This window comes from Felis catus, chromosome B4, assembly GCF_018350175.1.
Source record: "Felis catus isolate Fca126 chromosome B4, F.catus_Fca126_mat1.0, whole genome shotgun sequence".
Taxonomy (NCBI): domain Eukaryota; kingdom Metazoa; phylum Chordata; class Mammalia; order Carnivora; family Felidae; genus Felis; species Felis catus.
Genome location: NC_058374.1, coordinates 77,719,527 through 77,732,454, shown reverse-complemented (window position 1 = coordinate 77,732,454; position 12,928 = coordinate 77,719,527). Strand labels below are relative to the sequence as shown.

The window sequence follows — 12,928 nt, the reverse complement described above, 5'->3', positions numbered from 1 at the left end:
TTTGGTTACATTGGTATTTGACTTTCTTTTGTTCTTTTGTTCTTTATTTTGATCACACGGATAAATATGTTCTCACTGCAGAAGATGAAGTATTCAGACTGAAGTCCCTCTTTACCACTTTTACCCCGACTCCCCAATCTTTCTCAGGGGTCACCACTGTCCTAATTTAGCATGTATCCTTTTAGTCCCTTCTGTGCTTTATATACACGTGTATTTTCTTTTCTTTGAAGCATAAACAGGATTGCACTAGATGAGTTGTTTTGAGGCTTGCTTTTTTCAGTTAGCTATGCGCTTTAGAGATATTTCCACGTCTGTAACTATAGACCGCATATTCTTTTTTAACTGCATCAGACAGTTAGGTTTCCTATTTTCAGACATAGACGCAAGGTTGCATCTTGTGTTTACATTATTGTGCGTACATCCTTGTTTCACATGTGACTATTTAAGCTCTTAGAAATAATATTGTTGGCTCAAAATTCCGTCGATGAGTCAAGACAAAACATTTCTCATTTCAGCCCAAAGGTGCAGACAGAAAGCAAAAAACAGATAGGGAGAAAATGGAGAAACGAACACCTCATGAAAAGGAGAAGTATCAGCCTTCCTATGAGACAACGATCCTCACGGAGGTAAAAGGATTTCTTTTGGTGACAATTTCAGTCAATACTTTTTATTCTTAAAAGAAAATCCCCCCATTTCTCAGTGTGTATGTGTATCAAATCATTATGTTTTGCACCTTAAAACTAATACTGTGTTGTATGGCAATTGTATCTCAGTTTTTTAAAAACAAAACGAAATAACCCCCCACAACTTTTTGCCTGGTCAAGATTTAGTTGTCCTGGGTATATTTGCTCTTCATTATGGGGGCCTCTGTGTAGTTAAGACTTACTAATCAAGATATGCTATTCAAGTAATAATGTTTTAGTGGGACACTAGGGTCAAATGTACTTTTTCAGTATTTCAGTTGTTCTTTGTTTTTAGTGTTCTCCATGGCCTGAGATCACATATGTCAATAATTCCCCATCACCTGGCTTCAACAGTTCCCACAGCAGTTTTTCTCTTGGGGAAGGGTAAGTCTGGGAAATGAAAAAGTAGGTTGTGTTTGTCCTAAATATGTCTTCTTTCATTATCTTCTCATATACAAGTTCTTTATAAGTCAGTAAGTCCTATTTGGTCAGTCTCTGATGGATTCATGGATTAACTGAGGTTTGGATTATCTTCAGAAGTGACTGAAAGTCCGTTCTCCTCCTCTTTTTTCTTTCTATTAAAAATATCATTAAAAAAAAAAAAGAAAACAGCATTATGGTCAGTTTTTCGTGTTTCAGAGACTGATTTTCTGGGCTTTTCACTTCTCCTGTCACTGCTTATCTTGTGGTTATTTCATTTCCTGCTCATACTTTCCACCAGAGTGGTCATTAGGAATTGAAACACAGTTGTACAACACTAAAATCTGTTTTGTTACTTACTAAGAATGATCCTAATACCTTATTATTATGGATCTTTGATAATTGGGAAAGAAGGTTGAAGAAAGCTAAAATGAAGTTTTAGAATGATCTGTGGGATGCATTTAATCTCTTTTTATTAGTCTTTTATCATCAGAGATCATTGAAAGTTGGTACAGATGCCTATGCCAGTTAAAATAAGTTGTTTTACTAGTCTTAGTATTTAACACATATTCCACATAGGCCACATTGAAATTTGAAATAGGCTACTAAATGTGTGATGTGTTTTGGTTGTAATGTTTGTTTTTGAATTTATGTAGGCTTTGGTTCAGTCTGCATTTATAAGAAATTAAAGTAGCTTCAATATTCAAAATATAACAATTAAGAATAAAAATAAGCAGAAGTTGTAGAGAGAATAGATAATTAAGCCCTGGTGATAATTTAATTACTAAGTTTGAATACTGAATTTGAATTTTGCAGTTAAAGCAAAAAAAGAAAAAGAAGAAAGTCTGTTTTGAAAGAAAAATCTCTTACCATCCATATGGAGTACGCAGTCTACTTATAGGCAATTTTTTAATGTTTTTTAAGGTTTATTTTTTTTTTTAGTAATCTCCACACCCGATGTGGGGCTTGAATTTATAACCCCGAGATCAAGAATCGCACACTCTACTGGCTCAGCCAGCCACGCGCCTGTAGGCAATTGTAAATATGTGGGATTAAAGAGTTGTGTTTTAAAATTTTCTCTCTTCTCTTTGTTATTACTTTGTTATTAGGCTCAAATTTTTCTCTGATAAAAGGAGTATTAGGGAATAGGGACAGTCCTTAGAGTACAGGAGGTATAGAGAAAAACTGAAGAGTATGGAGATAGCCTGTGGATTGCAAATTAGGCAGCACTCATTTTTGAAGCTGCTTTAAAAATAATGGTTTTGGTTGTCATTATAAAAATATATGGGGGCACCTGGGTGGCTCAGTCAGTTAAGGGTCCGACTCTTGATTTCAGCTCAGTTCATGATCTCACAGTTTGTGAGTTCGAGCCCCGTGTCGGACTCTGCACTGACAGCACAGAGCCTGCTTGGGATTATGTCTCCCTCTCTCTCTGCTCCTTTCCTGTTCGAGCTTGCTCGCACACACGTTCACTCTCTCTCGCTGTTTCTCTCTCTCTCTCTCTCAAAAAAAAAAAAAAAAAAAAAAAAGTATGGGATCACATTGCATTACATAAAGTTTCTCTGGTATTTTTTTCCTGTATATATGTTTGTGTGTATATCTATATATTTATTAAAATAGTAATCTATTGATTGCTGTTATGTTCTGATATTTTTAGTTTCTTATAAACTGCTTATGTTAAATATTCTGTATGCCATAATTTATCTAATGAATCCCAATTGGCTGAAATTTTTATCTTTTTTCAATTTGTCCAATAATAAAAAATGTTGCAATGACAGTTTCTTACCCTCCCCCTGTGATCTTAATGTTAAATTAACAGACGATAGAAGTATTGACTATAGACTAAAACTGCTTTATGAGAGAGCACAGATTCCTTTTAAATCTCTAGCTTGAGGGGCCCCTGGCTGGCTCAGTCAGTAGAGCATTCGACTCTTAATCTCGGGGGTTGTGGGTTCGGGTACAAGTTGGATGTGGAGATTACTTAAAAAAAAAATGTCTAGTTTGAGACTTACTATGAGGGTGAGGAATGAGATGATGAACCCTAGTATGTGTCTCATCCTTTTCATTTTACATGTGTTTTCAGAAATGGTTCACCAAACCACCAGCCAGAGCCACCCCCTCCAGTCACAGATGTAAGTCTAAAGTTAAATGTAAGTGACTTGCAGTGTCTACTAATACTTTGATGACTGTGCGGTTCCACAGAAATGCCCAGCTTTTAAGGAGTACTTTTTATTCATTCATTAAATAGGCATTTATTGAATTTTGACTCTGAATTTTGACAATGCTAGGGAACTGAGATGTGAACAAGTTAATGCAGGAACGCTAGCATTTAAAGAGCTTACAGTCTAGTAAGGAAGACAGGTATGGGATTCCGTGGGCATCTTGCTTGGCTAGAGACAGAAGACTGATGAGGTATAAACAACTTCCAGGCAAACTAGGCGGCCCGTCTGAGTGTGAGTGTGTTTGGCTCTGTGTTACCTAATGATGGAAGAGCTAAATCATTGAGTTACCAAAAAAACAAAAACAAAAAAAACCCTCTTGCTTTCTTTTCCTTTCAGAACCTCTTGCCAACAACCACACCTCAGGAAGCTCAGCAGTGGTTGCATCGAAATCGTTTTTCTACGTTCACAAGGCTTTTTACAAACTTCTCAGGTTAAATTGATTTGTCCTTTTGTTTTCCCCAGCACAAGATATTCCTTTACATTTTAGGGCTTCCTGGCATCCACGTAAGGGTGTGTTGTGTGCGTGCACGTGCGGGGGTGTGTGGGGGGGGGCTGGGGGGTCTTCGTGCTTTTTTCTGATGAAGTGAATTTCATAGAACCCTTCAGACTTTCTCAGCAGGTGCATCTGTGCTGCGAAATACTTAAGAAAGACTTCTTTGTTTAAACTCATTTCAGTTTAAAAATATTTATTCCATACAGTGCTTTTAAAACTGTATACTCCATAAATTTTTATCAAGGGCATTTGTAGATAGTCTGAAATTTCCCCTTTGATATCACCATATGGTATTTTATTTGCATATTCCACTTATTTAGCACCTTCTGTATACCAGGTACGGTAGGGATACACACATGGATAAGGCATACTTTCTGATCATTCATCATCTAGTATCAAAAAAAACCCCAAGTCAAAATAAAACCCTGAAAAAAAAAATAGTTGTAATGCAGTAGATAAGTGGTACAAAGCAGGGGAGGGGAGTAGTTTCTGGAGTTAGGGAACATGTGTAATGTGTGAGGTAAATCTTGGGAGATGTTGAGGCCTCTGTTGGTCGGACAGTGGAAGGATATTTCAGGTAGGAGGAGCAACTTGCTCATTAGACTTCATCAGTGTGATGAAAGCATAGGGTAAAGTGGACCAGTTCATTGGGTGGCAGTTGAGGTGGGAGAGGAAACAGAGGCCAGGTCATGGAGAGGCTTATGTACCATGCAGAAGATTAGGGGCTAGAACATAACAGAGCCCATTTTAATGGTCATTAACAAAGACAGTCTTTGCCTTTTTCACCCATTTTCTTATATTTATTCCAGGGGCAGATTTATTGAAACTAACTAGAGATGATGTGATCCAAATCTGTGGCCCTGCAGATGGAATCAGACTTTTTAATGCATTAAAAGGCCGGTATGTAATTAGTGTTAAAATATCCGTGAGGTTGGATTTCAAATGGATTTGGATTCAGGGACTCTTCACAGTACTCTTTGCACAGCTAACTGCGTCTTGTCAAAACATTCTTTGCGAATGCCAGCTCTGTACCAAATAAGCAAAGATGAAAATATCCTTTCCTACAGTTGATTCAAGGAATGCCCCATGATACCCCATTTTTCCTTTCCAGGTAGTTTTTTCATTCGATAAATATTCATTATCCCTATCGTGAGCCACGTACTATTGTAGGCTCTAGGGATATGTTGGTGAGCAAAACACACAAGGTACCCATTATCATGAGTTCACTTTCTAACAGGGAGAGAGAGAAAAATATAAACAGTATTTTGGATGGTGATAAGTGCTTTGAGGGAAAAGCAAACAAATAAACGAAAACAAGGTTATCACCTGTAGAGCACCCAGAATCTGGTCAGGAAAGACCTCTCTGAAGTGGGGGCACTTAAACTGAATTAGGGGAAGGACGGAAGCTGTGGAATCAGAGGAGAGAAGAACACTCTAGGCAGGAGGAACAACAGGTGCGAAGGCTCGAAGTCTGTTTTAACTGAAGAAGATGTCATTCTTGGATAGGAAATACTTATGTGTCTGCTTACGAATTTTAATACAGAGTCATTTGTAGTCCCTACACGGAATTTAGAATTTCAAACAGGTAGTGGTATGAATGGAAAAAACATACAGATTAGTGCCACAGAACCAAATCGGTGACTAAATAATGAAACAGATCGTGAAGTATTTTGTTTGGGTACATCACAAGAACTGTGGAATCAGCTTGGCTCTAATCTTGGAAAATTTTAAAGAGAGAGGAAAAGTTCAGAGGTTGAGGACTTGGAGAAAAAGGAATGGATCTTTTATTTTTTAACATATTACTTAAAGAGCATTTAAACATAGGAAGCAATGAGATGATCGGATCAAGGGGTAATTGAATGCTGTTGTCTAAGAAGTAAGAACAGAAAGGAGGCTTAGGCTACTTAGGAGAAGGTAATGAGGGAAGTGAGATTCTCCAGTTCATTAGCGTGGTGCTTCCAAGGAGAAGGTATATGTTGACCTGGACCCATGAAACAGTGGCTCACACATGTTGAATATTTCTAAACTTTACCTCGAAGGTCATAAACTCAAATGACTACAGAGGCCAGATGTAAATGAGTGACAGTGGGTGTACTGAAGAATGCATGAGTCATGTAAGGAGAACAGCTGATTGTTTTCTTGTAAGTGTCAGGGTCTCAGATTGCCAGATCCGGTCTTTTAAGAAAAGCCAAATGTCCCGACACACGATGTGGGAACGAACTCATTTAAAATGCACGCGCACACGCATGCAGACACACGCACATCCCGGTGGGGAGCTAGCAAAACAGCAGATGAGCTCCCTTGGCCCGCGGGCTGCCAGTTCTCGGCCCCACTGTATAGCGTTAACATAGATACACAAGCTCTCCCTTAAAATGTGCTTCCCGTGAAAACCGTAAGACTAACAGCCTTGTTTTCCTCCTTAGGATGGTGCGCCCAAGGCTAACCATTTATGTTTGTCAGGAATCCCTGCAGTTGAGGGAGCAGCAGCAGCAGCAGCAGCAGCAGAAGCGTGAGGATGGAGACTCAAATGGGACTTTCTTCGGTAGGTGGTTCTGGACAGGCGAGGACGCCCACGAAGAAAGGGGGGGAGGTGCCTTATGAGCATGTGTGATGGGAATTCCTCAAACAGCAGATGCAGCATTTGCTAGAAGTAATGGTCATCGGTAACGTGTATCCAGTTCCTCGTATATACCGGGCACTATTCTCGGCCCTTCTACATGCCTTGATTTTTACAACCAGTGTCTCCTCTTTGCGGTAGATTTACTGTCACTGCCAACATTCGGGTGAGGAAAATGAGGCTTAGAGATGTTAAGTAACTCACTCCCGTCACACAGCCAGCCAGTGGCGGAGCCAAGATTTGAACTCAGGCAGTCTGACTCCGAGCCCTTCAGGAAAGCGGGCGTTCCGAGTGAGCAGATTACCTTTAACAGCAGAGAGACCTGTATTGACTGCCATCGCTCTCTCCCTTTTGCAGTGTACCACGCCATCTATCTAGAAGAACTGACCGCTGTTGAACTGACCGAAAAAATCGCTCAGCTTTTCAGCATTTCCCCTCGCCAGATCAGCCAGATCTACAAGCAGGGGCCGACAGGAATCCATGTGCTCATTAGTGATGAGGTAGAGTTTCAGTAGAGCTGAGTCACCAGATGACAGGTTGTCAGGGCATGTGACAGGAGCAAGAGCAATTCTACTGGGGCACAGCGCTCTGTTTTCTAGTCCAGGGCTTTGCAAAATCTTGTGCTTGCTTACTTTCTAAAATAATTTCTAAATACCATGTATCCCCTTGCACATTTTTAGTTGACTTGAAACTTTCTGCTTTAAGTTTAAATAGTTGCAGAATATGTCATTCCTGGGCATATTATATAAACTTTAAAAATGAAATGGTTGCATCACTATTCTAACTATATTCCATGTGACCTAAATAGAAGTGATTTAATACCAGCACCATCATCTTAAAAAACACATGAATATACTTTTCTTTATCAGAGTTTTATATCATTTCTTGATTGCCTTGAATTCCTATTTCCACTCACTTCCCCCATAGAATCTTATCTTATCATAACCTATTTTTATGCTCAAGCATCCTTTACTAATTATCCTACCATATTTCTTTGAAACAAATCTGTTTCAACAAAAGAATGTTTCAATAAAAATTTAAAAATTATTTCTTCTGAATAGAATTATCACCATAATCATACAATTAACATAAATGTATTATGCTTGAATAAGAATTTATTATTATTATTTTTTAATGTTTATTTCTGAGAGAGAGAGCATGAGCCAGGGAGAGACAGAGAGAGGGAGACACAGAATCCAAAGCAGGCTCCAGGCTCTGAACTGTCAGCACAGAGCCCGATGCAGGGCTCAAACCCATGAACTGCGAGATCATGACCTGAGCCGAAGTCGGACGCTTAACTGATGGAGCCACCCAGGCATCCCTTGATAAGAAATTATTAACCACTAAGAAATATGTATTAGATAAAAATTTGAAACAAGAAAAAAATGTAGAAGTATCTCTGTCAATGAGATGGGTGGGATTGTCTGATTCCCCACCCCCACCCACATTAATTCATGTTTTGATGAATACTGTCTACTGATTTAAAGCATGAAATAGAGTTCACCATCACTTCCATTCTGTTTTATTCTGTAGATATAAGTGCTATGGAATCTGATTCACACAGATTGTCAGACAGGAATGGAAGGAGTTTTTTTATAACAGCATCACTGGATTTTTTTTTTTTTAACTACTGAGTTAGGTGCCAAAAATTATATAGTGATGTTACAAAGAATTATTTTGAATCGCCTGTCATTTGACAGTTTGTGATTAGGTCAGTCTTCAGTTCTGGTGAAAGGAAAGAATTAGAAACCACGTGACGCCCATAAGAGTTTGTTACCCCATTATTAAAGTTCACATTAACAGTCACACTTTGGCATCCTGGAGATTTTGTACCCTGGGGCAATAATACATCTTGGTAGGATTCCAGGAGGGTGAAAGTTATGCCTTTATTTTGAAAAATGGGAGAAGGGAGTTTGAGAAGGGAAAGTGGGTAGAGAAAGCTGAAGAGGTGCTCAGGCGGTTTTGGGAAAGAGTACCTGTAGAAGATAAGGACCAGGAAGTCAGTGCTCCCAAATGGGCCTGTCAGGGTCTGTGCACCCCTTGGAACGTCTAGGGGTTAACCCAGGAAAACGCATACTATAATTTTAAGATCACTGTTTTAGACTGCTTAGCTTTTAAAATCTAAGAACTAAATGGGAGAAAGCAAAACAAAGAATTATTTTCCCTTAAATCTAACCTAATAAAAAGCCATATGGTCTAAATAAATGCAGCAAACCCAAGTTTTTAATAATTAGCAAATTTTCTTGCTTTCCTCAGATGATACAGAACTTTCAGGAGGAAGCCTGTTTTATTCTGGACACAATGAAAGGTAATAAAATAGTAAGCAGCTGCCTCTCTCTAAGGAGTTTAAGAGCTTTGTTCATGGTTTACTCCTTTGAGGAGAGAGGGAAGGTATCGGCCACCATATCTGAAGTAGAAAAAAGCGATGTCCTTAGAGATTGGCAAGAAGCCAGTTCATACAAAAGGAACCATCGCTAAGAGTGTGAGTGACGACTCTGCCCTTCTCTTCCACCTTCCATGGACAAATGAGATTGAGGCATGCTGTTTTCATAATGCATATTTATTGTAAATAGTTTGTGATAATTAACGATTATGCTGCCCTTTGTCCTGCTGTTTTTTTTTTCTCCCTTCTCAAAAGAGCCTTAGTGTATCTTTTTTTCTCCTGCTGTGTTTTAAAGGTGACTAAAGATTCTTCTCTCTCTCTCTCTCTCTCTCTTTTTTTTTTTACAGCAGAAACCAATGATAGCTATCATATCATACTGAAGTAGGTGCGGGGCATTCCATCCTCAGTGGCTGCTGCTTCCTTCACCTCTTGGAAGCTTCCCCCCTGAAGGGAGTCACTCGCTAATGGAGATTTGAAGGTCTGCAGGAGCCTGACCCATCTGACTGTGTGTGGGGGAGTCCAGGCCGTGGAGGCAGAACCCCAGCCATCTGTCGGCCCAAGCTCTTGTGGCACACACAGATTATTGCCCAACACCCATTTCTGCAGCTGTTTCTTAGTTAAAATTTATGGACCCTGTTGTTGTTGAATATCATTAGAAACCACACCATTTAGGGTGTCTGTAGGGCATAATGATGATGAGAGTTGTGTGATGTTTCATGGAAAGATGTTAAATTTTGTGATACGGAGCCATGTAATTTTTTTCTAATATAAAAGTGAACATCTATATTCCTAAGACTGGATCCTCAGTCTCTTTGCATCATACATGCTGGCTTTTGCCACAGTTGGCCCCTGAAAACCTCACCGACGAGGGGAAGTACAAAGATAGAATCGAACTTTTCTTTTGGTTGCTCTGTACTGCCAAGACTAATAGTTTTAGCTAACATTTACTGAGCATTTACTTGTGCCTGTTAGTGTGATAAAATCTTTAAGTGGATTACTTTGTTTAAATCCTCTCTGATAGACCTACCTGAAGTAGATAATAATGATCCCTAATTGAAGCTGAGGAAGTGGAGCCAGTAGAGGGGCTAAAGAGCTTGCTGAGTGACGGGCAGCTCGCCAGGAGCGTCGCCGAAATCCAAACCCAGGCAACCCGGCTCCTTTTAACCGCCAGCCATTCCTGCCACCCTTGCCATACCCTGTGTTTGCCGCTGTTTCTGACCGTGGCTCTTCTGCTGGATAGGACATAACACCGATTGAGAACTGAGGAAATCAACCACTGAAGGGGACAAACCACACCTAAATAATGCTGAACAAATCAAGACCTACAAAAAATGAGAACACAGGTGCTTTTTAAGCATCATCACTTATCAGATTCACAGACATTGAGATGGTGAAAAGGAGGGGTCATCTGTAACTCCCCAAATTCACTGTTCTTGAATGAGCTTCTCAAACTATTTATTAATGAGTTTGGCTAACCCCTGCTTTCTGTTTTCCCCTCTCTGCATCTTTTCTTGGTAGAGAAAGTTCTTTTATTCCTGTAGTGTTCTTTTATAGAAACTTTATAAGAAATTCATTCCGATCCCATCCCATATATTTTTGTTCTTCTTAAAGCGTGTGAGCGTGTGTGTGTGTGTGTGTGTGTGCGCGTGTGTGCTGTGCATGTGTGTGCATACATGTGTGAGGCTGTGGGTCTTAATTTTTTCACATGTAGAGTTTTATCCCTTTACACATTATGTTGAGATGAAAAAAGATAATGTTCAAAGATTCTGTAATAGATTTGGATCTGTGCGTGTGTGTGTTTTTAAAGCATTTGATAAAGTTTAAATGTTTTTATACAGAGAATTTTGTTCATTAAAATCAACCTGCAATATGGTCTGATTTCTTTTGGTTTTAAACAAATTGAAAGCTTTGAAACTGGAAAATGAGGTCAAGTGACTTTTTTAAAACTGGCCTGTGCAACAACTTGACATTGGACCAAAATATTTTTTTAGTGGAATTACCAGATGTCCCTGTTTCAGGGGGACATTTCTGGTTGTGTTATGTTCCTGGGACTGTTCTTTGTTTCAGAGAAGTTCATTCCCTTCTCAGCAGACTGCTAGTATTTTTGTTTTTTGGTTGTTTTCTGTTCTTTTTGAGAGAGAGAGAGAGAGAGTGTGTGTGTGTGTGTATGTGTGTGTGTGAGAGAGAGTGAGTGGGAGAGGGGCAGAGAGAGGAAGAGAGAATCCCAAGCAGGATCCACACTGTCAGCACCGAGCCCAATGTGGGACTCGAACCCATGAACCCTGAGATCGTGACCTGAGCTGAAAGGAATCAAGAGTCAGATGCTCAACTGACTGAGCCACCCAGGCACCCCGTTTGGTGGTGGTGGTGTTTTTTATTCTGTCTGAATATTAGGCTGGAGACTTGGACTAGATGACCTTGAAAGGTCCCTTCTAAATCTGTGAATCTTCTTTACTGCAAATGATATATAGGATTCTTTTAATGTATTTACTACAAATTACAGTTACTGATTTACTTAGCGTTAGAGTTTTTTAGAGTAGTCTTCATATTTATTATAGAAATGAAATTTTTTTTAAGAAATGGGTTTATATAGGTTTGCAATCAGAGATCCTTGAATTAACCAGAAAATTGCTTAGGCTTTCTTTAGCTCCAAAAAGTATTTATAGTGCCAATACTATATCATTGGTAAGACATGGTATAGTGCTAGGATGTTGTGATTTATTCAACTTGCTTTTAAGAATCACATCCGTTTACTATTGATCCTTTCAATTAAATGAAAAATCTAAACTAGCTTTTATTATGAAAATAATACACAAAATGATAAATTCAAACAATAAAGAGGCATATAACTTTTTCTCTTACCTCCTAGTCCTACTCTAAGGAGGTAATCCTTACAAAAACTACTCCCCAGTCCTCCCTCCCTTTCTCCCTCTCATTCTCTCTCCCCCACTCCCCACACAAATACACACATGGGCTCATGTTACACTAATGGTATGCAATTTGCTTTTTGTACTGAACATATCTTGAACATCTTTCTATCATTAGAATTTATAATTCTGCATCATTCTGTTTTAAAAATAGCCATTCCCTATGGATGTTGTTTAGGTTAAGTCCATTTGAACATGCATCTTCGTAAGTTTTCTGCATGTACCTCTATGATATATTCCCAGAAGTAAACTTTACTGGATTTTATCTTTTGAATAATGTGACAGTTAATACATGAACTGCAGTAGATGGTTTAATGTTTTTATTAAAGTGAGGGTATTTGAGGAGAATGGTTAGATTTTAGGCCCTCCTGAGAAGTGGAGTAGCATCCTATTTGATTTAGCATTGTGTGAACTGTTCCCTTGAAGTGTAATAGGTTCTGTCTACAAGGATCAGCTGTATAAAGACTTGATAGTTAACAGGGAGTTGTTGGGAGATAAAAGGCGGGGGGCTGGGGAGCCATTGCCCTTCTCCAAGGATTAAGGACTAGTCACTACATAAATACAGCTACTAAATAAGATTGCCCAATATTATGGCCTAATAAGAATGTTTACATAAATTGTTTATTCAGGAAGCTATTTAAATGGGGAGGGGAAATGGAGATGGTCCTAATATCTGGAAAGAGATTACACTACAACCAACACAAGACAACCAGAGTCAGAGACGTGAGAAAGTGAGGTCCACACAAGGGGGCAGACATTCTGATGCCTGGACATCAGGCACAGGTAGGCACTGGGTATGTTGTGAAAGGTAGAGCATGATCTCACCACTGGGTCAAATGAGCATGGGGAAGCTTGGTGAGTAAAGAAGGCTTGGCAAAATAGAACTAGTCATTTCTTGTATTTTCCTGTTTTAATATACTTGTTTAATGTTTGTTTATTTTGAGAGAGAGCGCACATGAGCAGGGGACGGGCAGAGAGAGGGAGTGAGAATCCAAAGCAGGCTCTGCGCTGTCAGCTCAGAGCACAATGTGGGGCTTGATCTCATGAACCGTGAGATCTTGCAGACATTTAACCGTACAGAGCAACCCCGTTGTTTTGAATTTATGCCTAATGGAAGAGTGTCCTGAAAACCGTTTGTATCCCCAAATATTTATTCTCAGCGGGTCTTTTGTGTAGCGTTGCT

General features: G+C 39.3%; 1 protein-coding gene across 4 annotated transcripts in view; it reads left to right on the top strand.

Annotated features, from left to right (window-relative positions):
- The window catches only part of TFCP2 (transcription factor CP2), a 45,767-nt gene extending 35,081 nt beyond the window's left edge, over positions 1-10,686 (top strand). Inside the window, exons 7-15 of one of the 4 annotated variants that reach the window (XM_006933697.5) lie at positions 516-626; positions 979-1,067; positions 3,187-3,235; positions 3,662-3,755; positions 4,628-4,718; positions 6,242-6,360; positions 6,793-6,935; positions 8,692-8,743; positions 9,169-10,686. In XM_006933697.5, coding sequence (XP_006933759.1) covers positions 516-626; positions 979-1,067; positions 3,187-3,235; positions 3,662-3,755; positions 4,628-4,718; positions 6,242-6,360; positions 6,793-6,935; positions 8,692-8,743; positions 9,169-9,203 — 783 coding nt within the window. In that variant the 3' untranslated portion in view covers positions 9,204-10,686. Of the gene's footprint in view, positions 1-515; positions 627-978; positions 1,068-3,186; positions 3,254-3,661; positions 3,756-4,627; positions 4,719-6,241; positions 6,361-6,792; positions 6,936-8,691; positions 8,744-9,165 lie in introns of all 4 variants that reach the window. The other 3 variants (XM_003988700.6, XM_006933696.5, XM_006933695.5) reach the window with 3 other exon arrangements.
- The last annotated feature ends 2,242 nt before the right edge of the window (positions 10,687-12,928 follow it).